General features: G+C 38.4%; 4 protein-coding genes across 6 annotated transcripts; 3 read left to right on the forward strand and 1 right to left on the reverse strand.

Annotated features, from left to right (window-relative positions):
• Window positions 1-24: 24 nt before the first annotated feature.
• LOC306875638 (sterile alpha motif domain-containing protein 3-like) lies at window positions 25-4,659 on the forward strand (the record flags this gene model as incomplete). Its single annotated transcript, XM_079426323.1, has 5 exons — window positions 25-204; window positions 591-750; window positions 2,270-2,349; window positions 3,111-3,371; window positions 4,522-4,659. 5 exons carry the CDS (start codon window positions 25-27, stop codon window positions 4,657-4,659), a joined length of 819 nt encoding a protein of 272 aa, XP_079282449.1.
• LOC306875883 (potassium/sodium hyperpolarization-activated cyclic nucleotide-gated channel 1-like) lies at window positions 4,090-9,134 on the reverse strand. Its single transcript, XM_079426654.1, has 11 exons — window positions 8,609-9,134; window positions 8,180-8,366; window positions 7,999-8,103; window positions 7,769-7,906; window positions 7,479-7,640; window positions 6,799-6,892; window positions 6,557-6,684; window positions 6,304-6,450; window positions 5,947-6,184; window positions 5,430-5,603; window positions 4,090-5,038 (listed from the first exon to the last, which is right to left on the reverse strand). The coding sequence occupies exons 1-10, from the start codon at window positions 8,809-8,811 to the stop codon at window positions 5,434-5,436; spliced, it is 1,572 nt and encodes a 523-aa protein (XP_079282780.1). The 5' UTR covers window positions 8,812-9,134; the 3' UTR covers window positions 4,090-5,038; window positions 5,430-5,433.
• Window positions 9,135-14,427: 5,293 nt separating this feature from the next.
• cox17 (cytochrome c oxidase copper chaperone COX17) lies at window positions 14,428-18,373 on the forward strand. Of its 2 annotated transcripts, none has more exons than XM_079427302.1 (4): window positions 14,428-14,503; window positions 14,783-14,920; window positions 17,587-17,707; window positions 18,191-18,373. In XM_079427302.1, the coding sequence occupies exons 2-3, from the start codon at window positions 14,802-14,804 to the stop codon at window positions 17,669-17,671; spliced, it is 204 nt and encodes a 67-aa protein (XP_079283428.1). In that variant the 5' UTR covers window positions 14,428-14,503; window positions 14,783-14,801; the 3' UTR covers window positions 17,672-17,707; window positions 18,191-18,373. The 2 variants fall into 2 exon arrangements, with proteins under 2 accessions (XP_079283428.1, XP_079283429.1); XM_079427303.1 differs by having other exon boundaries at window positions 14,440-14,499.
• Window positions 18,374-22,366: 3,993 nt separating this feature from the next.
• On the forward strand, window positions 22,367-24,826 carry LOC306876331 (cytochrome c oxidase copper chaperone-like). 2 transcript variants are annotated; one of them, XM_079427416.1, is made up of 4 exons: window positions 22,367-22,448; window positions 22,728-22,865; window positions 24,040-24,160; window positions 24,644-24,826. In XM_079427416.1, exons 2-3 carry the CDS (start codon window positions 22,747-22,749, stop codon window positions 24,122-24,124), a joined length of 204 nt encoding a protein of 67 aa, XP_079283542.1. In that variant the 5' UTR covers window positions 22,367-22,448; window positions 22,728-22,746; the 3' UTR covers window positions 24,125-24,160; window positions 24,644-24,826. The 2 variants fall into 2 exon arrangements, with proteins under 2 accessions (XP_079283542.1, XP_079283543.1); XM_079427417.1 differs by having other exon boundaries at window positions 22,385-22,444.
• The last annotated feature ends 1,057 nt before the right edge of the window (window positions 24,827-25,883 follow it).

The raw sequence follows: 25,883 nt of genomic DNA on the forward strand, positions 1-25,883 counted from the left end.
TGGACCTGGAAGTAATGGGTGAGGATGAGACGAGTTTCTGGGAAACACATTAATGCCATCACCCTGGAGTTGCGTAAAAGCAATCCCAGTTACTCTGAGGTCAAGAACCGGATGAAGCGCACTCTTTTCAAAAGAGTACAGCTTATGGACAGGCCTGCAGCTGAAGTAATGGAGCAGTTTCCTTTTCTTGGAGTGCCACAGCTTGTGAGTAAACATTGTTACATTTTGTGCCAGGCAGATAAGAAAAATCAGTGTAATTATATTTCTGTGAATTCCTGTAGCTCATTTGGTAGAGCAATGTGTTAGCAATACAAAAGGGTATCCCAAGGAACACATACTGATAAATGTATAGATTGAACGCAATGCAAGTCCCTTTAGATAAAAGCGTCTGCCAAATATGAAGTATTTTTCATGACTTTATCACACCCACTATTTTTCTTATTGAACTTATTATTCTGTCCCGGAAAAACATCACTATATGGTAGTCAGTTGCAACCTCCAGTTCATGCTGACTTTAAGGTACTTGTTTGGCTGAAAGTGTGTAATTTGGATATAAGCACCTGAAGTAATTGTACTGGTTTGTATTTAAGATGCTGCATGAAATGACAATGAGGTTTGGAACAGACTTGGCAAAGAACATGGAAACATCTCTGAATGAAATGGCCCCAAACATCATCAGGAGTGCAAAAGAAGGAAGTCAAAAAAAACTCTACGCCAATCTCATTGGACCAGCAGAGGAAATCACAGAAGGTAACAACACCATATATTTTTCCCCATCCAACCTATCTGTTCCATACGGAGCCCAGGAAGTCACCTGTGTGAGAAATAAAACCACAATAATCCATGGCGACGGTTTTGTTAAACTGAGGGAACAGTTTGAGAATTTGTGAGTACGGTTTATAAACTGAGCGGACAGATTGCAAAACCGTCGCCATGGATTGTTTTTTTTTTTTCTCACACAGGTGACTTCCTGGGCTCTGTAGTTCCATGCCCAGTGTAAAGTTGCATTGTATGCAGTGTCAATTAGAGATGCACCGATTGATCGGCTGGTGACCGGAATTGGCCGATTTTCACGTGATCGGCCATGACCGGCGACCGGCCGGTCAGTCTGACATATGCCGATTTTATGCCGATCAAATGCCCTCGGGCGCCGCATGATTAACATCACGCAACACCAGCATCACACGTGCACATGTAGGAAACCTCGTGAATTACGGCCGTTTCACACCGCAAATGTCAGCGGCGCGTGAGCAGCGCGGTTTTTTTTTTTTTTTTTTTCGAGATTAGGAGCGTCACGTGAGCAGCAGTGAAGCGCGGGTTTCGGCACGGGTCTATTTTTGCTGCTGCTCACGCTCAATTAAAGTGAAAGCACACTTTTGATAGACAAACTAAAAATGATTTCATACAAAAAGTGCTCAAAATGCACAGAATAAGAATGTCTCGTGTGTTTTAGAACTCCAGTAGGCTATGTCAGAAAAGAAAACGAAGACTCAAAAATATTTGTAGAAGATTTACCCATTTAACTTGTTTTCATTATTCAGTTTTGGTTGCAAGTATGGTTATGATTATAAAAAATAAAGTTAAACTAGCCAGAAATTATAGAAATATAGAAATATCTTTATACTGCAAGGATGCTGTGTATTTCCCACACCAGGAGTAATTTATATAGTTCTATTTTATAGTGCTTATCTGTTAAAAAAATTATCTATGTTCTATGCAAAATGTTCTATTAAAGAAAAGATAGAAAATAAATATTTGTGTGTGCTGTAAAGTGGTTAGAAAAATCGGAAATAGGAATCGGCTAAGAAAATTGTAATCGGTGCATCTCTAGTGTCAATGTAAAGGTTGTAGCTACTATAAATTGAATGAGTGAAAACATGTATTAAAATAATGCAAATATTAAAGGAATAGTTTACCCCAAAATAAAAACTGTCATCATTTACTCACCTCTTGTCATTTCAAATCTTTATGACTTCCTTCTTCAGAACACAAAAAAGATATTTTGAAGAAGGATGGTAACCAAACAACGTTGGTGCCCATTGACCTGCATTGGTTTGGTGTCCATATAATAGAAGTGAATGGGTACCAGCATTGTTCGGTTACCAACATTCTTCAAAATATATTTTTTTGTGTTATGCTGAAGAAGGAAAGCCATATAGGTTTAAAATGACAAGAGTGAGTTAATGATGACAGAATTTTCATTTTTGGGTAAACTATCCCTTTAATTGATTTCTGTACCTAATATACAATAATTTGTATCTGTTTGTAGGTCTCGTTAGGAATGCTGCACTCATTTTATTGCCAGCACTTTTTAAAGAAAACGCCAGCTTCCTCTACTGTGTAGATAGTGTAAGTATAGTCTTCTGTAGTTTCATTAACATTTGATGCACTTGACTTGAATTAAAGGAACTGTTCATGCAAATATAAAAATATTAGTCAGTTTACTCACCCTTATGCCAAATTTGTAAAAAAAAATAATAATTAAATGTACCCTATAATTTACTCTCTTCCTTAGTCATAAGCTTTGTACTGTTTACACTGCTTTGTAATGTTATTGAATAGCACCCCAATTTAAATCATAAAAGAAATCTGTACAACTCCAGGGGTTAATACTTGTCTTCTAAAGCAAAATGGTATGTACAAATGGTACGTTAGTGAGATAAAAAGATAAAATTTGCCAAGATAGGTTGCTATAGTTAGACTATGTATAGATAAAGGAATAACATCCAATGGGGTGGCACATCAGCTCCACATCAATAATTATGAGGCTTGTTGGTTCTTGTGTGTCACGTGCTTAGCTGTCATATCTGTGTTGTGTCATGAACGATTCAGTTACAAGAACGAAAGAACCAATGAGATTCAAAGTAATCAAAGTGGAGCTGACGTGGTAGCATGTTGAATGTTCTTCAGTCATCTTTAATGTTGACATTCAAACACATTACAAAGCTTTTTATTATTAAATATATCTCAGATTGTGTTAAACTCAAGAAACAAAGTCATACACATTGTTTGGCTTGTTGGTGAGTATATTATGGGGTAATTTTAAGTCTATTTGATGACTTCTGTTAATTGGTGAAAAGCACTCAAAAGGTGAAATGTTTGTTTTACAGGAACCCAAAGGTCCTACACCAACCATTGTGTTTAACGGCTCTCCTGATCCCTTCAAGGCTGAAAGCGTCAGCATTATAATGGACAATGTGAACATCATAAGAGAGGCAGACATCGACATGACACAGGCTGTGGAATGCCTGTTTGCAGTCTATTTTCTTTTCAATGTGCAATACCCGGTTGACATTAAGCACACAATGACTTTTGTTCAAAAATATATGCTTAAACTAAGACAAGAGCATGACACAAGAACACCAATACCTGTACTGAAAATGTACAGTCAACTTGTGTGAATTGTAGTGCCATTTAATAGATGTTTTAATTGTTCATATATTGATTTTATCTGCATTGTCAAATATCAAAAATGATTTGTTTTTCCTCATTTCAGAGACATGTAAAAGTGAAGTACTGTATATGTACATAAACAAGCTTATGTATGTTTATTGCAAAGTGAAAATGCTTAAATGAAATAGCAAATTTCACATTTACATTTAAGATGTTTAATTACATTTAACCATTTACATTTAACCATTTAGTTTGAATGTCTAATACAGAAGTATACAGAGGTGTAATTTTAAATATGACACTAATATTTTTGTAGAATCAATTGAATAAATTTAAACTTTTTGAATTTCCTGGATTGTTTATATTTTCTTATTTAATAATAACTCGTTTAATAATAAAGAACCCTTAAATGGTTCTATTTAGAACCATCTAACTTGGATTCAAAGAACCATTTGGGGTTCTTTTTATGGAACCCTTTTAAATGGTTCTATATAGAACCATTTTGGAGTTCCATATATGAAGCGGGTGATAGAACCATTTCTGGTTCTAAATAGAACCATTTCTTTTAAGAGTGTAGGCCTAATTTAAACATGGTCACATATATTACCCTTGAAAAAGAAGAAGAAGAGTGCGTTTTTCTGTATTGAGAGAAGAAAAAACAGTGCGGGATCTTCACAAAATGTTTTCAGAAGAAAAAACAAGAACAAAATTCACTGTTTATTCAGGAATATTTTATTAACATCTTTTTAAAATGTGACTTTTATAAACATTTGACTTTTTTTAAACAGAGCTACAATTATCTCTACAACCTTTGGGTCATTTTATGAAACAGACAATTTTACCCTTTCCCCCAAAACTAATTGTTTTTATTATAAATTATGGTGCGTTTTTTCTAGACCCCGACAGAATTTGTACATCTTCTGTGCTGATTTCTGGAAATAATCTGCTGACTTTTGTGGAACATATTTAATGTAAAATTGAACTCAGGACACTATTTGAAAGCACTAACATATTAGCCAATTAACATATTAGCCATTAAACATATTTTCTGTTTTAAACAAAGCTTTTCTGATGGATACCTACAAGTACAATGAGGACCTGGTCAGATAAAATGAATGCCCTCTACAGGAAAAAGAAGGCCACCAGTGGGTCCTGTTCTGGATTATTCAGAGGAAGACGTATAAAGAGGCAGATCCTGGAGGTGCAGACAAGCAGAAACCTACTAGAGGAGCAAGTAGCAGAGGTCCTAACAATATGACATTGTGACTGGTTATGCTTATCTGTGAGCTGTGCATCCTCCTGTGGGCACTTGGAAAGTAGTATAGCAGCAGAGGCCTGGAAGGAGTAGAGAAGCTGGAGAAGGTGGCCTACAAACAGTCTAAAATCCTCCTATCAGTATTCTCAGAGGAATCCCAATGCGGTTGCAAAGTCATATCTTATTTGCTATACAAAGTCCATTTTCCAACAGTTTGTTGTACACTGTAGAACAAGGGAATACTTAAGCCCACATCCACCGACTGGTGCAGAATATTCCAAAACTACATCTGGAAATCTATGCCAATATTGAGGAAGATCCAAGTAAAGCAAAGCAGGCAAAGTGCATGCTGAGGAAGCTGCAGGAGGGGCTTGATGCAAGTGTAGCCATCTGCCAATTAAAGTAGAGATGCAAAATAGAGATCAAACTGCATTAAGCTCTTGCATCCTTAATTATCCTTATTATGTAGTGTGTTATATTCTTAAAAATATTTTTTCCTATCTTACCTAACATAACTTTAAAGTGTATATAATAAACACTACCATTGAAAAGTTTGGGGTAAGTTAGATTTTTTTAAATACATTTATATATTTATAATTTAAAAGTACTAGTAAATAACTTGCTAGTAAAGGAGAAAGTATTTAGAATGTAACAAAATCTCTATTTCAGATAAAGGCTGTTCTTCATTAAATCTTGAAAAGATATATCATGGTTTCCAGTAAAACTGTTAAATCAACTAAGCTGTGCTCCAAATTGTGTCATGGATAGAATTAAAACGTACTTTCTCAACATAACAAAATGTGTTTATCCTGTTGAAATGTCTCCAGATCCTTCCTGATGTCTGGATAGTCCTTCAGAACAGAATGAAAGGAGTCCACCGACAAGGAAAAAAGCTGACAGATAGTCAGAGCTTGTACTGTGGCCAAACGCCTTCCTCTTGTTAGGAGACATGACTCTGGAAAAGGGAAGGAAATACATTATGTAAAGGGATAATTCACCAAAAATGAAAATTCTGTCAGCCATTGACTTGATTTGTATCTTTCCATACTATGGAAGTCAATGGCTACCGTCAACTGATGGGCTACACACATTCTTCAAAATATCTTCTTTTGTGTTCAACAGAAGAAAGAAACTCAAACTGGTTTGAAACAACCCGAGGGTGAGTAAATAATGAAGTAATTTTTGGGTGAACTATCCCTTTAACACAGATCACTAATAAATTGTTTCAAACAACACAGACTACTGCACATAGTCTAAACAAACATTACATTGATAAAGCAACATGACTCGAGTCAAACCTTCAAAGCAGTCTCCATCACACAGCTCCCTCTGGAAAAACTCATTCTCCACAAGGACCTGCCCGTGCTCGATGAAGAACATGCGGTCAGCAGGAGTGTCCTGGCGGATGATGATGTCACCCTCCTGGTAGACCTCATACTGCAGCTCCAGGAGAACGGCATTGATGAAGTTTATATCACAGTTCCGGAAAAAGGGAACTTTTCTCACATGGGCCGAGCACATGGTCATCAGAATTTCCTAACAAATCCATCCAAACAATCATTAAACTATAAAAACACTGTTCCACTATTAAAAACATGAGCCAAACATCTTCTAAATAATCATTTCTGTGACTATCTAGCAACAGTGAGCAGTACCTCTCTGAGAGACGAAGACACCCACTTCAGGACATCCTTCTCATCATACCATTTTCCTGCGTAACGAGCCTGAAAGAAGTTGTTGATGCGCATACGAAGGGCTTTGGGAAGCTTCATGAAAGTCATATAATCTTCCATATGATTTATCTTTGTAAAAACAAACACACAAGGGAACAGAAAACAGGAAATGTGAATGACACCCCCAATGAAAAACTAATATGTTGTTTTAGCAATATATTTGTTTTCCTTGCACCTTGTTCTTGTACGCTCTTGCTGTTATGTCCACATCAGTCATCATTGCAGCAGTGTTGGCGACCATCACTGTGTACATGAGGGCTCCAGACACAATGCTAGTCATGACAATCCACAGCTCAACGTCATCTAAAAAAAAAAAAAAAAAAAAAGGCATTAAAAGAATTATCACTTGTGCATTGTGATTGTCGTGGTATACAATGAACATTAGCTAAATCAGCTGATCAAAAGTATACTCCTTGCTTGTGGGTGTTTCAGAGGAACCGTATGATATTGCAGTCATATGAGAGAGGGCCCGAAAGACTCCAAAAGAGTACTTCTCTCCCACTGTGGCATTCTGACAAATTACAAAAGACAAAGCATTGACATTAATACAATATTTAAAACATAAAACAACAAATATTACACACTCTCTGTAATACAGTCTCAGAATAAAGGTTGTCAATAGGGCGCTACCTTTTGAAAAGGTACACTTTGTATTTTATTTACCCCTAAAGGGTGCATAAAGGTACATATTAGTACCTAAAGTGTACATAATTATTAGTCCATATATGGTACATATTAGTACATTTTGGACCTTTTTTCAAAAAGAGTAATGAATTATAACAGGTTAAACGTAGTATCACAGAGAAGACTCACACAGTTATTAATAGGAGTGAAAATTACCTTAGAGGATTTCAGTATTATTATTCCTATAATATTGTTACAGTGCTCAGCTTCAGAATAATATGCAAGATGTCAGACTACTTTTTAGAGCATATCTAATATACATACATATATATATATATATATATATATATATATATAAAGTATTATTAATTTCCATGATATTTCCAGGCCCAGCAAGTACAGTTTTCAAAATTAATGACATTTCTATAAATGTGGGAATGCTGTTTATGTGAATATGTTGCTCACACACTTACCATTAGATTCTCTCTTCTAACCCAGCAGTCTGAGGGAAACTCCTCAAGCATAGGCACAAAATACTGAATACAGCCATTCCAGTGGCACAGCAGGAAAATCATCATAAATAATGACAAGATTCTTAGGAACACCCTCACCACCTCCAAGTTGGCATTTGAAACCTATATGGGCAGCGATTCAATATAAAAATCAAAAGCATTATTCAAGAATTTTTCTGAATGATGACTGATATTCAGTGTTGTCTAATTAACATAAGGTCAGTTTCCCGTTCAAGCAATTCATTACTTACTCTCTCCACCTCATTGAAAAACCTAACAAGCCTTGAAACACGCAGCAGGCGGACAAGACTGAGGATTCTCACAAACATCAAGATGCGCATCATTTTGGTGGCTCTGGATGAGGGAGAGTCACTGTGGTATTGTAGGTCCTGTCATGACAATGACACAAGACACACGTTTTCCATTTGGAGCTTTGTAATTTCAATACAGCCAAAAGATTTTGCAGAAAAAGGCACAATACCGCAATAAGTAGTATGTAACCAACTGGGAATGCTGCCACCATATCAGGTATAAACCAGCTTTTTAAATACCGTTGTCGAATGTTTTTCAAATCCAGAATGGCTCCCTGTGTAACATACAGAAAGATTCATTGGAGAAGTTTAAGCAATGTGATATTTGTGATGTCTAGAGCTAATCCTTACCTCACTGTCCTCATTAATGATCCCCATGCGAAAGTTAAGCCCCACGTCAATCAGGAACAGAGTGTCCGAGAACACATTAAACCCCTCCCAACCTACTCCACTGTTGCCATCTAGAAAGGCAATCTCCATTGGAATGCCAATTAGATTGAGAAATGTTATGGCCACCATACACATGATGTAATAACTCCTGCATAAATAAGGACATGATTTAGACATATTTTTAAAACATGACAGACTGCATGACAGTCCTTTTCAAAACTAGTATTTTTATTTTACAACATATTTTATTTTAATTTTTAAAACCTTTTTTCAATTATTATTATATAACATTTCTATTTTAAATTTTATTTTGTTTATTATTTTAATTAAAAGGTATAAAACAAAGTAAAATGTATAAAAAAACAACAACACCAAGACAGATTACAGTACCTTAAACGACTGAAGGGATGGATGACCAACACACCTCCCTCTTTCTGTCTAACACACTCCTTCTCCACAGCCACCTCACTGCCGTAGACATACAGCGAGCGTCTGTTCAACTGCGGCAGCAGTAGGTTTTTCCACCCGCTCCAACTGAAGCGGCTGTGATTCTCAGGTGTGAGACGCTGCATTTCCAGGCCCTGACTAAGCATTATGATCACCGGAGCACCTCTAACATATCTCACTGTGCCTCTCTGACAACTTTATTTCTGTACTTGCTTTTATGCTGACCATTTCATCCACTTTTCGTCTTCGTCTTCACGCTCGCTCTCTTGCTTTCTCTCTCTCTCACAAGTGCACATGCACAGCCGCAGAGTAATTTTCCATCACAGTTCTCTGGCTCGGTCCAAAATGGAGAAGGAGATAAGTTCCAGACTTTCCATTCTTCCCCCTCTGTCAAACTAACTATTGTCTCATCAACTATTCAGTATCTCTGCCTCGCGCTCACATCAGCTCAGCTCATCTGGACTGCGGGGCGGTTCTTTGACACAAGGTGGTTTTGAATATCACGACTATTGTCATCTAGACAGATGGTTCTGATAGAACCGGACCCAAGGCTGACAATGGGAGGTGATAGAATTACTTACGCTCTTATTGTGTGTAAATGACTGTACTGATATGACAAAGAGATTATTTTTAATGAACAGACAAGAGTGCACAGATCATTTTTGCTATTTCAGAAAGAGACAGAATACAGAGCTATTTTTGCAGGCAAAGACGATTTTGGAGGAATCAGAGTTTAACCTGTTTCTTAGGTGCAGCTGGTGAAACTGGTCTGTGTTTTTATTGTGGATGTGTTTACATCAAAAACAGACACCTGCAGTTTACCACATCACAATGGTGGAGCTCACTAGATCTCCAGTAAACTGAATACAGTATTGTGTTGCATTGGCAGCCTATGTTTATGAGAGTCACAATACAGTGTTGAATTTCAAAGTGGTATTCAAGTAATGTAACATGTAACTGATCTTATGTTCTCAGAAGGCAACAAACACCTAAACTGCATTCATTCATTGTAATCTACATATCCCATTGCATTGCATATCAAGTGGGTGACTGAATTCATTAAACATGACTAATCACTGGTTTAAATTAAGCTGTGAAACTTCTGTCTACTAAATTATGCTTCCATGCAACAATTTAATCTGTGACATACTGTATCTTAAAAATAACATGAACTATACACATTAATAATAAAAAAAGGTATACTTATAATCATTATTGTATTAACCAATTGCCAATATACTTAAAACTCATTAAATTATATAATTAATTACTATATGTCCTACTCACCAGCTGGAGTTCCTTGAGCTCTGCTAGAGGGCACTCCATCCCTTAACATTACTACTCACCCTGGACTCCCTGGATCCCCCTGCCAAGGAACCTATCATCCGTTTACACCTGTTTCCAATCAAGAGGACTATTTAGGTTGCACTCACACACACACATCGCTGGATATTGTTAGCCTGTTACGTCTTCGTGTTTTCCATGTTCTCTGTGCCTTTGTGTGTTTGACCTTGGACTATTTATGTTTTATGATAATTTTCTGCCATTTTCTGGGCAACCAGTGGCCATGGAGCTTGGCCCATCATGGCCACCATCATGTCCAGTTCTTATGGTCGTTCCTGAGCCTCTTCTCAAGATGGCCGCCAGCTCAGAGTCTCTTCCCAAGAGGGCGACTGTTCCAGAGTCTCGTCCCGCCATGGCCGCCATGTCAGAGTCTCGTCCCATCATGGCCATCATTCCAGAGTCTCGTCCCATCATGGCTGCTAATCCCGAGCCTCTCCACAAGATGGCAGTCCCAGAGTCTGCTCCAGAGCTCACTCCAGCCCTTAAATCTACTCCAGAGTCCACATCAGTCCTTGAGTCCACTCCTGAGGCCATTCCAGTCCTTGAGCCCACTCCAGTTCCTGAATTCACTCCAGAGCTCGCTCCAGTCCCTGAATCAGAACCTCCAGAGGAGGCGGCACCCACTGCAGAATCTTCCTGTCATGGTCATGGAGACTGCCTCTGAACTCACTCAATGTCCTGTCCCAGCCAAGGAGGCTACTTGTGAACTCTCTGTTTGTCCTGTAATGACCAAGAAGGTAATTTCTGAACTCTCTGCCTGCCCTGTCATGGCCCTGGAGGCCGCCTGTGAACCCTTTGACTGTCAAGTCACGGCCAGCTCTAGAGGGCATTCCATCCCTTACCATTACTACTCACCCCGGACTCCTTTTCCTTGGATCCCTCTGCCTAGGAACCTATCATCCATTTACACCTGCTTCCAATCAGGAGGACTATTTAGGTTGAACTCACACACACACACATCACTGGATATTGTTAGCCTGTTACATCTTTGTGTTTTCCATGTTCTCTGTTTCCTTGCCTTGCCTTGCCTTGCCTTTGTGTGTTTGACCTTGAACTGTTTGTCTGTTTTATGATTGTTTGCTGCCTGCCCTGACCTTTGCCTGTTTCTGGATTACCCCTTTGGATTACCTTGTATATTTCTGTTTGCTGGTACTGGACCCTGCCTGTCTGGCTACGTCTTTTCATTAAAGCCTGCATTTGGATCCAGCGCTGTTGTCACACCTCCCTAACGTTACACTATATGTATTAGTGTGTGTGTGTGTGTGTGTGTGTGCATGTTTATGTGGTTTATGAGGACACAAATTTGTATAATGATATGGGTAGGACATAGGTATTACAACATGAAGGTGATTTATGAGGACACTTTCAGCGTCCCTGTAATTCAAAAGGCTTATAAATCATTCAGAATTAGTTTTTTTGAAAATCTAAAAATACACAAAGTTTCCTATGAGGGGTAGGTTGAGGTGTAGGGCAATAGAAAATATGGTTTGTACAGTATATAAATCATTATGCCTATGGACAGTCCCCATAAACCATAAAAACCAACGTGTGTGTGTGTTTGCATGACACACATGACACAAGAAAGTTTCAGGTATAGTGTGGCTTTTTATGTTGTAGAAAAAAACTGCAAAGTTACTTTTGTCAACTCATAAATTAAACGTAACACACAAACAAACAAAAATATACTAAAAACCCAGTAGAAATGTCTGAGGGAATCCATGCTGAGTTGGCATTCTGTGTTGACCTACAAATTTAAGTCATGACTGAAATGATCTATTTCTGCCGCTTATAGCACGCTGAACGCAGCAGAAAATGCAGGGGAAAATTCAATATAAACATTTATCAACACAATATTTTGCAATATAAGCTGCCAGTGTTTGGAACAAAAGTATGTGTCAGACTTGATGCAACTTGCACACTTAGTGACAGGCATAAAAGACAGCATTGTTTTCTGGGGTTCAGGTGCTGTTTCAGGTGACTTATTATCATTTAGATCTAACGATTATTCCTCGCCTCATGAAAATTAGATTTTAATGACAATAAGTCTGTCCTCAAAAGCTCACTTATGATAACCATTTTTATATTCATATGATAATCGTAAGAAATACTCAATTTATTGAGTATTATCCAGCCTGTCTAAAAACCTGTGCTGATCAGCTGGCCCCCATCTTCACACAGATCTTCAACAGATCACTGGAGCTGTGTGAAGTCCCCTCATGCTTCAAACGCTCCACCATCATCCCCGTCCCAAAGAAACCCAAAATTACTGGAATTAATGACTACAGACCTGTGGCCCTAACGTTTGTAGCCATGAAATCATTTGAAAGACTGGTTTTGGCTTATCTGAAGGGCATCACTGGACCCTTACTGGACCCCCTGCAGTTTGCCTACAGAGCAAACAGGTCTGTGGATGATGCAGTCAACATGGGACTGCACTTCACCCTGCAGCATCTGGACAGACCAGGGACTTATGAGAGGATCCTGTTTGTGGACTTTAGCTCCGCTTTTAACACCATCACCACGGAAACCCTTCAGAATAAACTAACCCAGCTCTCCGTCCCCACCTCCGTCTGCCAATGGATCAACAGCTTCCTGACAGACAGACAGCAGTTAGTAAAGCTTGGTAAATTCACATCAGCACTGGAGCTCCTCAGGGCTGCGTTCTCTCCCCACTGCTCTTCTCCCTCTACACCAACGACTGCACATCTAAAGACCCCTCTGTCAAGCTCCTGAAGTTTGCAGACGACACCACACTGATCGGCCTCATTCAGGACAATGACGAGTCTGCTTACAGACAGGAGGTTAAGGAGCTGGCTGTCTGGTGCAGTCTCAACAACCTGGAGCTTAACACGCTCAAAACTGTGGAGATGATCGTGGACTTCAGGAGAAACCCCCCTGTTCTCCCCCCACTCACCATCATGAACAGCACTGTGACTGCAGTGGAGTCATTCAGATTCCTGGGCACCGCCATCTCTCAGGACCTGAAGTGGGACATTCACATAGACCATTGTCAGGAAGGCCCAGCAGAGGTTGTACTTTCTTCGCCAGCTGAGGAAGTTCAACCTGTCACAGGAGCTGCTGAAACAGTTCTACTCTGCCATCATTGAATCCATCCTCTGCACTAAAATAACTGTCTGGTTCAGCTCAGCTACCAAGTCTGACCTCAGAAGACTACGGAGGGTAGTCCGGACTGCTGAGCGAATCATTGGTACAACCCTCCCCACTCTCCAAGAACTGTACTTATCCAGAGTGAGCAAAAGGGCTGGTAAAATCACTCTGGACCCCTCACACCCAGCACACTCCCTCTTTGAACTGTTACCGTCTGGTCGACGCTACAGAGCTCTGTGCACCAGAACGACCAGACACAGGAACAGTTTCTTCCCTCAGGTAATCCATCTCATGAACACTCAACAATAAACGTGGAACACACAACTATAATACACTATCCATTCACCACACTCACTAATTTGATCTTTATTTTCTCATTTCTAATTTGCACATACTTGACCTGTACATAGTTGTTTATATTATATATTGTGTTTTGCTGCTTTGTACATTGCCTTTTGGTTAATTGTTGTTATTCTTTTATTATCTGTGTCCTGTCCTGTTGCTGTCTTTCTGTTGCACTGTGGAGCTTCTGTCACTACAACAAATTCCTTGTATGTGTAAACATACTTGGCCAATAAAGCTCATTCTGATTCTGATTCTGATTTAGTAACCCTGAAAGCACTTTATTTTCTGTACAGAGATGTATCTCTGTTACAAATCAGAAGCAAGGTCAACATGAAAGCTATATGTGCCCCTGTTGCATTTCTTTTGGAGATCCGTTTATGTGCTGAATATGAGTATAAAACAGGCCTAGGGTCTAGTATCTTTTAAGCAGGTCTTGAAAAAAACAAAAAACAAAACATAGAATCAGATAGTGCAAGTCATTCATGAAATAAGCTGTATCAATATGAACATATTTTCTTTTGTAAGCTGCATGAATTAAAAATAGAGTTATGTGAATTTGCCTGCAAATACCTAAGTTACTCAAAAAAATAACTCATCTGACTTAAATTGAAAACATGAGCCAATATGATTAAACCATTAAATATGTAATTTACATTTACATTTAGCCATTTAGCTATCCAAAGCGACTTAACGAATGAGGACAATATTATGATAATATAAACCTCAACTTTTTAATGACTTTTATTCTGTATAAGACTTTTATTGTGTTTTATTGTTTGGCATGTTGTTATGAATTGATTTTTGATTGAATCGCGTTTCGTTTACCTTTAGCCATTAAACTGTGTGTGAATGTAAATCATATTTAGGTAGTAAATGACTGTAGCTTCGTTGTTAATTTTGTTGTTTTTGTTGAATGACATTGACCCGGAAGCTACGCGACACTTCCGCTTTCGCGGGTTGTTCTTGTTCTGTTATTTGACAGCTGCAGGTTGTGTAAGGAAGGACGCACGTGAGCGCACCAGTCTATACTTCATATAGTGAGTAAGTTTGTCAGAGACACATTTTTATTTGATATTACCAGACAGCACGATTTGAATATCTTTTACATCCGATAAGATACAGCATATTTGACAGCGAGGATTTTAGTATTATAACGAAACGATGAAGAGCAGAGGACATGATGTAACTAGTGACTAACTAACTAACTATGTAACTAGTGGATAATTTGCTGCACTCTGCTGGCTGTGCAAAATATGTTATGCTGAAACGGAAGTTTAGAGCTGATAAATCATATGTCCCATGCTCTTTTGTTTTTCTCAGACAGTGTTTGTAAGTGGAAATGTCAAGCCTGTCAGCAGCCAGTGTGGAGGCTTCACCAGCAATAGAGGGGCCAGAGCAGAAGAAACCTCTCAAACCATGCTGTGCGTGTCCTGAGACCAAAAAAGCACGAGATGCCTGGTGAGGAGACTTGTAGCTATTAGTTAATCTCTGTTTCAAAAGGGATATTTTGCACCAAAATTAAAATTCTGTCATTATTTACATAATTATTTATCACGTTGTCCCAAACCTGCATGACTTACTTTCTTCTGTGAAGCACAAAAGAACTTCTGAAGCACTGAACTGCTCGGTATTTTACATTAAATAAAAAGGAAATGAGAATGTCAAACTTTTGAAAGGATGCAAATCCCAATAAAAGTAGTCTGCATTAGGGATGGGCGATATGGCCTAAAAAATTTATCACGATAATTTCAGGTATTTATTGCGATAACGATACAAATGACGATAATATATATTTATTTATACATATACTGGCACACGTTTACCACGTTGCTGATGACTGAAAGCCTGTGTATGGCTATACTGCTGTGATCTGTTTCAGGCTTTCCATATCATAACATTTTAGAAATTAATTCATTGTAATATCTCAGAAATGGCATATTTAACGAGAACATCGCGGAGATTTAGACTGCTTTGCTGTTTGGGTCAGAAATGCACAGGCGGACTGAAGGAAAAATCTCCAAAACTATTTTAAATGTCATATAATGTTCATTGTTAATATTATTATCTTATCTAAACTTTTTATGTGTTTCAAACAAACTTATGTCGCCGTCTGCGTTGCATTCATGCAGAGAGCAAGATTTTGCGTGTTCACGCGCATGCTGTGTGAGACGCTCAAGAGATGTGGGCTACATCATTCTTATGTCTACATTTTTTTTTCTTCATAACAAATCTTGTTTGCTTTTATTTTGTATCATTGCATGTTAAAAATAATTCACTATGTTATGCAGATGCAAAACGCTAGACTGCGAATAAGATTAGCTACAGTTTCACATTTTATAAATATTTGAACAATATATTCAGCATATTTAACAACCTGTTTTGTATCTTTATTTAATGCATAAGCGATTTATTACAACAAGTTTATGAGGCTATGCTCTAGAGTCTAGACTATTATTCATATGCAAGTGTTTGTGCGGAAAAGAATGCGCATGCATGACAGTGAGGTGCTCGCGCGGATCACTTGCATTTTTTCCTGATAATGAAACTTAAAATAATAATAATTTAAAAAAGAAAACTTAAAATTGGGGCTCGTCACATACATGAGAAATATTTCTCAGGGCTCTACGCTTACTTTTCTTTTTAGGAGCGCTTGTGCTTCTAATTTAAAATATTTAGGAGCACGGTCAAAAATTTAGCAGCACCTTCAAATCAATAATCAACAATTCTGATCAAAAATGAACCTTCCCATTACGAGGTGATATTTGACTCCTTAAAGTGATTTACAGGCAATTTTGTTTTTACCTTTGTAATGGCATTTTTCTAACTTTATTAAAAGTATGGCATCTTTTATGTCAAATTCAAATTGGACGTGTTTCCACTCTTTGTAACCACCATTTTTCTGTACACTTTGCATATTATGGTAGTTTGCTCCTCATCTGATTTTCTGTAACCAAACCAGTTGCAAATTGTGGCGGTAGCTCCTCGCGTAACAACAAGCTCCTCCTCATGGTGCGTTCACACCAGACGCGAATGAAGCGTTAAGCGCGAGTGATTTACATGTTAAGTCAATGCAAAGACGCGAATAGACATCCTGCCGCGCAATTCGCGCGAATGACGCAGCGCGAATTGAGCGTTTAGAGCGAAATTCTATACATATGCTCTCTGTGGCAATCATACATGTGCGCCTGGCAGAAGCCCCGCCCATGACGCGAATTCGCGTCTGTTGTGCAGTGAATTTCATGCGCGAATGAAGCGAGTAAACCCAAAATGTTCACGCGTCCAACTACGCGCGAATAGCGCGATTTATTCTCGCAAGTCGCGTCCGGTGTGAACGCACTGTCAGCCTCACGTCCGCCTTCCGCCATGCTTGTTTTCACTCCGCACGTGAACAGTGAATCGGGCGCGCACAAAACTACGTCATCAACTAGACTTATCGTTATTATCGTGAGGAGACTAATTTTTATCGTGAGGAGAATTTTCAACGGTATATCGCAAACGATAAGATATCGCCCATCCCTAGTCTGCATCACCTTGTAAAACTACTCTGATTACTGTTGAACTAGTACTAGAGTTGTATTGTGGCAGGAGCAGTTCTTCAGATTTCTCCATCGAACTGTTTTTGAACAACACAAGGGTGAGAAAATAATGACAGAATTCAAATTTTTGGGTAAACTCACCCTAATATCTCACCATGCATTTAAAATTTTAATTAAAGCAATAAATAAACCATAAAATCCTGGCCAGAGGAGATGTGGCCCCCCGACTGAGCCTGGTTTCTCCATTCTGTCACAGAGGGAGTTTTGGTTCCTTGCCGCTGTCGCCTCTGGCTTGCTCAGTTGGGGACACTTAATTTCTAGCGATTATCGTCAATTTGATTTCACAGATAATATTTAAACTAAACTGAGCTAGACAATGACATCTCTGAATTCAGTAATGAAATGCCTTTAACTGAAAATTGAGTGTTTAATCTTATTATTATACATTGCTGACACTCTGTCCTCCAATTTGTTACTGTTAAGTGCTTTGGCACAATCTGTATTGTTAAAAGTGTTATATAAATAAAGGTGACTTGACTTAATACATTTTTTTCAAGATACTGTGACTCAATATTGTCTTCATTGCAGCATAATTGAAAAGGGAGAGGAAAGCTGCACAGGCCTCATTGAAGCACACAAGGAGTGCATGAGGGCACTTGGTTTTAAGATATAATATCACCACCACCATCATCATCAGATTGAGTGAATGGTAAGTTTTACAAAAATGACTAGTCTCTTACAAAGAATATCCTTAGTGATATTTTTCACATTCATTTTTCCACATTTTGGCTACCACAAGCTTGAATTCTGGTAATATAATTTTCAGATCTCTGCACTGCAAATTGAATAGAAAGGAATAGTTCAATTTCTTCTGTGGAGTTATTTATAGCATATATCCAGACTCTGAATAAAGTGCACAAGTCATAAGGATTACTTTTTTGGTGGCCTTATGGTGATTTTTTTTTTTTTGGGAGCTTGTCAGCCCCTGATCCTCATGTTGTATTAAACAGAGCTCAGATATTCTACTAAAACTCTCCATTGGTAAATAATGCCAAAACGTCCATATTTGAACTCCCTTTAAATGTATTTAAATATATTTTAAATAAATATCTCCCTGAAGTAAAACAAAATCTTGTGCTCATTTAAAGATTCTGTTATAATGCTTTCTAATTGTCTTTTCTTTCTTTTGTAGTGTGTGACAACCTGTGTGAAATGGGACCCGGTGTGCTCTTTTATTTATATTTTTACACTGCAGGGAAGATTATGCGGGGCTGAATTTATTTCTTTGAGGGAAATGTCTGTCTTTTCTTTCTCTTTCTTTCATATGTGATTTGTGTACATTAATGGTCAATAAAGATCCTATGCAAGATGTTAACCCATTCTCTTTTCTTGTGTCTTCACTTCTTATTTGTATGCAATAAGCAGAGATTCTTATGACAAGGCTGACTTTCTCTTTTTACAGCCTATTAAATTATTCAGTCTAATCAACATGTATCACATGCTTGATTTGCTTATTTTATCACATATTAAATTATTGACGAAGTAGTGTCTGTTGACACACTGCAGGCCAAGCGGTTTTACGCAAACAGACCGTTCCTTCAAGCTTCCTACTCGGTTGGCTTTCGAATTCCCTGTACCAGCGTTGGGCTGGTGACAGCTGCACTTAACTATGCATGCAGGCCTAAAATAGCGCTGCTGCTCCCAGCACACTCTAATCTGAGGTCTACCCGCAGAAGCGCTTTTATTCTGTATCTACATCTGGTGTGAACCCAGCAAAAGCAATTCATAATTTGCCTTTTCTCCTAAAGATTTCACAACGCTCACAAGTATAGTTTGTCCTTGACACAAACAAGATCAGATTGCTTATACATTTTGATGTTCAATTCATTAAATCCCAGCGTATGCACAACAAATGCAAATGAATAATTGATATTTTTCATATATTAAATGACATTAGTTTTTTTCTGGTTTATTCCTGTCCTTCAAACTGCTTTGACGGTGCTTTACTACAATGAGAATGTGCTCACAGTACGTGAGTGAGAACATTTCTATCGGCATGCCTCTTGCAGGGTACATGTCAAATTGACAGGTCTGAATAGTAACTTTAACACTCTCTTATCATCTATAACAGCTAGTTAAGCTGCACAAGATATCCAATGCAAATTGACTTTCATTGTGCATTTCAGCTATGTTTCCATCTATATAAGCTGTCATGATTAAGAGGTAAAACTAATGGATCTATTAATCACACCACAAAGCAATTTGTCATTGCAATGTACTTCAATAGAGCATTTCATTTGTGCTAAAACACCGCATATCACTGCGCAGCTCTCAAAGTAGATTGATATTTTTGTTGCACAATTCCCATAATCTGTATTTCAGATGTCTTATATCAAAATGATGCAGTTCCTCATCTACCCTAGCTATGGTGAATGAATAGACTTGCTCTCACTAACCTTAAATTATCCAAACAGCACAATATTGAGAGCCTCTGTCCTTAAATTACATCCATTTTCCTCAAACAAAGACTTATATTTCTATTTTTCCAGTGATGAAGATAAGAAATTAAGAACAAAATATTTAACATTTCCAGCAGCACCAAAAGCAAAGGAAGTTCATTTTCAAATTAATCAAGTATATAACCTTCTGTAGAATTTTTAGGACTTTAATTTGGTTTCGATCATAAACAACTGGTCATTTTATGATGAACATATTGAAAAGCTTAGCATTTATTTATTTAAACAAATGTGCATTTGCTGGTGCCTTATTTCCCAATTTTACAGTTTCAATGGACACAACACAATTAATCTTTATTCTTTGGTATAGTTATAAAGGATGGAACATGCAACTTAGCAATTACTGTAATTATTATTCTTGGAAATATCTTATTACATAACAATAGTTTCCTGAAAACAACCAAATTTCTGTATTCTTATAAGAATGGCAATTAATGAAGTAATGTTATCAAATAAGGGTTAATTACCATTTGTCCTTAGTATTTTGATATTTATGGAGTAACTTATATAAGCAACGGCCACTGAAGAACATGCTGTATTGTGAATATGCTGTCATGCCTAACAACACCATTTGGCATTTGACACAACAATACAACAATATTCTCATAACTTATGCTAAAATAATAAAAGAAACAGAATCCACTCACTCTTGCACTCCACTGCTAAGCAGCACAATATTAACTAGCAACAACTGCTGGGCCAAGTTATGTGAAACTACAAAAAGGAATGGCCAGGGAGGGGAGGTAAACAGTGTTACATGACCTCCCCTGTTATTTTATCTGCCTCAGATTCTCTAAATATGCCCCCCATAGCCTAGGACCCTCCTTCCCTCAAATACCATTAGAAGAACTGGAGAACAAATTGTCTGTTTGATTGTGAGAAAACGGGTGTTGGTGACATCTGGCAGAGCTTTCAAAGATTTTCACAGACGTCAGTCCATGTCACTTGTAAAAATAACACATGAACTATACACATGAATAATAAAAAAGGTATACTTATAATCATTGTTGTATTAACCAATTGCCAATATACTTAAAACTCATTAAATTGTATAATTAATTACTATATGTCCTACTCACCAGCTGGAGTTCCATGAGCTCTGCTAGAGGGCACTCCATTCCTTAACATTACTACTCACCCTGGACTCCCTGGATCCCCCTGCCAAGGAACCTATCATCCGTTTACACCTGTTTCCAATCAGGAGGACTATTTAGGCTGCACTCACACACACACATCGCTGGATATTGTTAGCCTGTTACGTCTTTGTGTTTTCCATGTTGTCTGTTTCCTTGCCTTGCCTTGCCTTTGTGTGTTTGACCTTGAACTGTTTGTCTGATTTATGATCGTTTGCTGCTGCCCTGACCTTTGCCTGCTTCTGGATTACCCCTTTGGATTACCTTGTATATTTCTGTTTGCTGGTACTGGACCCTGCCTGTCTGCCTATGTCTTTTCATTAAAGCCTGCATTTGGATCCAGCGCTGTTGTCACACCTCCCTAACGTTACACTATATGTATTAGTGTGTGTGTGTGTGTGTGTGTGCATGTTTATGTGGTTTATGAGGACACAAATTTGTATAATGATATGGGTAGGACATAGGTATTACAACATGAAGGTGATTTATGAGGACACTTTCAGTGTCCCTGTAATTCAAAAGGCTTATAAATCATTCAGAATGAGTTTTTTTTTTAATCTAAAAATACACAAAGTTTCCTATGAGGGGTAGGTTGAGGTGTAGGGCAATAGAAAATATGGTTTGTACAGTATATAAATCATTATGCCTATGGACAGTCCCCATAAACCATAAAAACCAACGTGTGTGTGTGTGTGTGTGTGTTTGCATGACACACAAGACACAAAAATTTTGAAATCGTTATGTTTAAAATATATAAATACTGAAATGGTTTTCTGATTAATAACACATCTGTTTACATGCATGACAAATTATATGAAATTAATCAGACACAGCACTTTCTGAATCCATGTTTCAGGTATAGTGTGGGTTTTTATGTTGTAGAAAAAAACTGTAACGTTACCTTTTGTCAACTCATAAATTAAACGTAACACACAAACAAACACAAACAAGCCCGCTGATGTCCCCTCTGAGGCAGCGGAGCTCACTTCAGGCCTTTTCAAAGCGGCGGAGTCCGCTGATGTTGCCTCTGAGGCCGCAGAGCTCGCTTTAGGTTTTCCCAAAGCGGCGGTGCAGGCTCACGAGCCTCCCAAGGCAGTGGTTCCCGCTCACGGATCTCCCGAAGCGGCAGTGTCCGCTCAAAGTTCCCTCGAGGCGACGGTGTCCGCTGAGGTGCCCCCCGAATCGGTGGAGCCCGCCATTATACGCTCCAAGGTGGCAGCTCCACACACACCGCTGTGGTGACCGCTGGTTCTGCCCTGGGTCTCCACCCCGCCAGCGCTGCCTCAGGCCCCAGGTCCCCCTCCAGCACACGGACCTGGTCCCCCCCCCCCCCCATCCCACCGTTTCCGCCCCCGCTCTGCTATCCCCCTGGATAGGCACTTGGGAATGTCTGGAAGCCGTTACTTAGAGGAGGGGTCCTGCAGTTCTTTCTTTCTCCACTAGATTATAGATTAGATTATATTATATTATGATAATATAAACCTCAACTTTTAAATGACTTTTATTCTGTATAAGACTTTTATTGTGTTTTATTGTTCGGCATGTTGTTATGAATTGATTTTTGATTGAATCGCGTTTCGTTTACCTTTAGCCATTAAACTGTGTGTGAATGTAAATCATATTTAGGTAGTAAATGACTGTAGCTTCGTTGTTAATTTTGTTGTTTTTGTTGAATGACATTGACCCGGAAGCTACGCGACACTTCCGCTTTCGCGGGTTGTTCTTGTTCTGTTATTTGACAGCTGCAGGTTGTGTAAGGAAGGACGCACGTGAGCGCACCAGTCTATACTTCATATAGTGAGTAAGTTTGTCAGAGACACATTTTTATTTGATATTACCAGACAGCACGATTTGAATATCTTTTACATCCGATAAGATACAGCATATTTGACAGCGAGGATTTTAGTATTATAACGAAACGATGAAGAGCAGAGGACATGATGTAACTAGTGACTAACTAACTAACTATGTAACTAGTGGATAATTTGCTGCACTCTGCTGGCTGTGCAAAATATGTTATGCTGAAACGGAAGTTTAGAGCTGATAAATCATATGTCCCATGCTCTTTTGTTTTTCTCAGACAGTGTTTGTAAGTGGAAATGTCAAGCCTGTCAGCAGCCAGTGTGGAGGCTTCACCAGCAATAGAGGGGCCAGAGCAGAAGAAACCTCTCAAACCATGCTGTGCGTGTCCTGAGACCAAAAAAGCACGAGATGCCTGGTGAGGAGACTTGTAGCTATTAGTTAATCTCTGCTTCAAAAGGGATATTTTGCACCAAAATTAAAATTCTGTCATTATTTACATAATTATTTATCACGTTGTCCCAAACCTGCATGACTTACTTTCTTCTGTGAAGCACAAAAGAACTTCTGAAGCACTGAACTGCTCGGTATTTTACATTAAATAAAAAGGAAATGAGAATGTCAAACTTTTGAAAGGATGCAAATCCCCATAAAAGTAGTCTGCATCACCTTGTAAAACTACTCTGATTACTGTTGAACTAGTACTAGAGTTGTATTGTGGCAGGAGCAGTTCTTCAGATTTCTCCATCGAACTGTTTTTGAACAACACAAGGGTGAGAAAATAATGACAGAATTCAAATTTTTGGGTAAACTCACCCTAATATCTCACCATGCATTTAAAATTTTAATTAAAACAATAAATAAACCATAATATCCTGGCCAGAGGAGATGTGGCCCCCCGACTGAGCCTGGTTTCTCCATTCTGTCACAGAGGGAGTTTTGGTTCCTTGCCGCTGTCGCCTCTGGCTTGCTCAGTTGGGGACACTTAATTTCTAGCGATTATCGTCAATTTGATTTCACAGATAATATTTAAACTAAACTGAGCTAGACAATGACATCTCTGAATTCAGTAATGAAATGCCTTTAACTGAAAATTGAGTGTTTAATCTTATTATTTACATATTCTATTATTTGGCAGTCGTGGCCTAATGGATAGAGACTTGGACTTGTAACCCGAAGGTTGTGGGTTCGAGTCTCAGGTCCGGCAGGGATTGTAGGTGGGGGAGTAAATAACCAACACTCTCTCCACCCTCAATACCACGATTGAGGTGAGACCCTTGAGCAAGGCACCGGACCCCCAACTGCTCCCCGGGCGCCGCAGCATTGGCTGCCCACTGCTCCGGGTGTATGTTCACTACTGTGTGTACACTTGGATGGGTTAAACGCAGAGCACAAATTCCGAGTATGGATCACCATACTTGGCCACACACCACTTCCCCCTTATTATACATTACTGACACACTATTCTCCAATTTGTTACTGTTAAGTGCTTTGACACAATCTGTATTGTTAAAAGTGTTATATAAATAAAGGTGACTTGACTTAATACATTTTTTTCAAGATACTGTGACTCAATATTGTCTTCATTGCAGCATAATTGAAAAGGGAGAGGAAAGCTGCACAGGCCTCATTGAAGCACACAAGGAGTGCATGAGGGCACTTGGTTTTAAGATATAATATCACCACCATCATCATCATCAGATTGAGTGAATGGTAAGTTTTACAAAAATGACTAGTCTCTTACAAAGAATATCCTTAGTGATATTTTTCACATTCATTTTTCCACATCTTGGCTACCACAAGCTTGAATTCTGGTAATATAATTTTCAGATCTCTGCACTGCAAATTGAATAGAAAGGAATAGTTCAATTTCTTCTGTGGAGTTATTTATAGCATATATCCAGACTCTGAATAAAGTGCACAAGTCATAAGGATTACTTTTTTGGTGGCCTTATGGTGATTTTTTTTTTTTTGGGAGCTTGTCAGCCCCTGATCCTCATGTTGTATTAAACAGAGCTCAGATATTCTACTAAAACTCTCCATTGGTAAATAATGCCAAAACGTCCATATTTGAACTCCCTTTAAATGTATTTAAATATATTTTAAATAAATATCTCCCTTAAGTAAAACAAAATCTTGTGCTCATTTAAAGATTCTGTTATAATGCTTTCTAATTGTCTTTTCTTTCTTTTGTAGTGTGTGACAACCTGTGTGAAATGGGACCCGGTGTGCTCTTTTATTTATATTTTTACACTGCAGGGAAGATTATGCGGGGCTGAATTTATTTCTTTGAGGGAAATGTCTGTCTTTTCTTTCTCTTTCTTTCATATGTGATTTGTGTACATTAATGGTCAATAAAGATCCTATGCAAGATGTTAACCCATTCTCTTTTCTTGTGTCTTCACTTCTTATTTGTATGCAATAAGCAGAGATTCTTATGACAAGGCTGACTTTCTCTTTTTACAGCCTATTAAATTATTCAGTCTAATCAACATGTATCACATGCTTGATTTGCTTATTTTATCACATATTAAATTATTGACGAAGTAGTGTCTGTTGACACACTGCAGGCCAAGCGGTTTTACGCAAACAGACCGTTCCTTCAAGCTTCCTACTCGGTTGGCTTTCGAATTCCCTGTACCAGCGTTGGGCTGGTGACAGCTGCACTTAACTATGCATGCAGGCCTAAAATAGCGCTGCTGCTCCCAGCACACTCTAATCTGAGGTCTACCCGCAGAAGCGCTTTTATTCTGTATCTACATCTGGTGTGAACCCAGCAAAAGCAATTCATAATTTGCCTTTTCTCCTAAAGATTTCACAACGCTCACAAGTATAGTTTGTCCTTGACACAAACAAGATCAGATTGCTTATACATTTTGATGTTCAATTCATTAAATCCCAGCGTATGCACAACAAATGCAAATGAATAATTGATATTTTTCATATATTAAATGACATTAGTTTTTTTCTGGTTTATTCCTGTCCTTCAAACTGCTTTGACGGTGCTTTACTACAATGAGAATGTGCTCACAGTACGTGAGTGAGAACATTTCTATCGGCATGCCTCTTGCAGGGTACATGTCAAATTGACAGGTCTGAATAGTAACTTTAACACTCTCTTATCATCTATAACAGCTAGTTAAGCTGCACAAGATATCCAATGCAAATTGACTTTCATTGTGCATTTCAGCTATGTTTCCATCTATATAAGCTGTCATGATTAAGAGGTAAAACTAATGGATCTATTAATCACACCACAAAGCAATTTGTCATTGCAATGTACTTCAATAGAGCATTTCATTTGTGCTAAAACACCGCATATCACTGCGCAGCTCTCAAAGTAGATTGATATTTTTGTTGCACAATTCCCATAATCTGTATTTCAGATGTCTTATATCAAAATGATGCAGTTCCTCATCTACCCTAGCTATGGTGA

This window comes from Barbus barbus (genome assembly GCF_936440315.1).
Source record: "Barbus barbus genome assembly, chromosome: 10".
Classification (NCBI taxonomy): Eukaryota; Metazoa; Chordata; class Actinopteri; order Cypriniformes; family Cyprinidae; genus Barbus; species Barbus barbus.

What these genes read in the sequence shown, in the direction of transcription:
- LOC306875883 (XM_079426654.1), bottom strand. Translation starts at nt 8,811, where the DNA reads ATGCTTAGTCAGGGCCTGGAAATGCAGCGTCTCACACCTGAGAATCAC. An exon ending in TTCCTCTGAAACACCCACAA is followed by an intron (nt 6,685 to 6,798) that starts GCAAGGAGTATA and finishes TTTTTTTTTTAG; the next exon opens with ATGACGTTGAGCTGTGGATT. An exon ending in TGATGGAGACTGCTTTGAAG is followed by an intron (nt 5,604 to 5,946) that starts GTTTGACTCGAG and finishes TCCCTTTTCCAG; the next exon opens with AGTCATGTCTCCTAACAAGA.
- LOC306876331 (XM_079427416.1), top strand. Translation starts at nt 22,747, where the DNA reads ATGTCAAGCCTGTCAGCAGCCAGTGTGGAGGCTTCACCAGCAATAGAG. An exon ending in AAAAAAGCACGAGATGCCTG is followed by an intron (nt 22,866 to 24,039) that starts GTGAGGAGACTT and finishes TCTTCATTGCAG; the next exon opens with CATAATTGAAAAGGGAGAGG.
- cox17 (XM_079427302.1), top strand. Translation starts at nt 14,802, where the DNA reads ATGTCAAGCCTGTCAGCAGCCAGTGTGGAGGCTTCACCAGCAATAGAG. An exon ending in AAAAAAGCACGAGATGCCTG is followed by an intron (nt 14,921 to 17,586) that starts GTGAGGAGACTT and finishes TCTTCATTGCAG; the next exon opens with CATAATTGAAAAGGGAGAGG.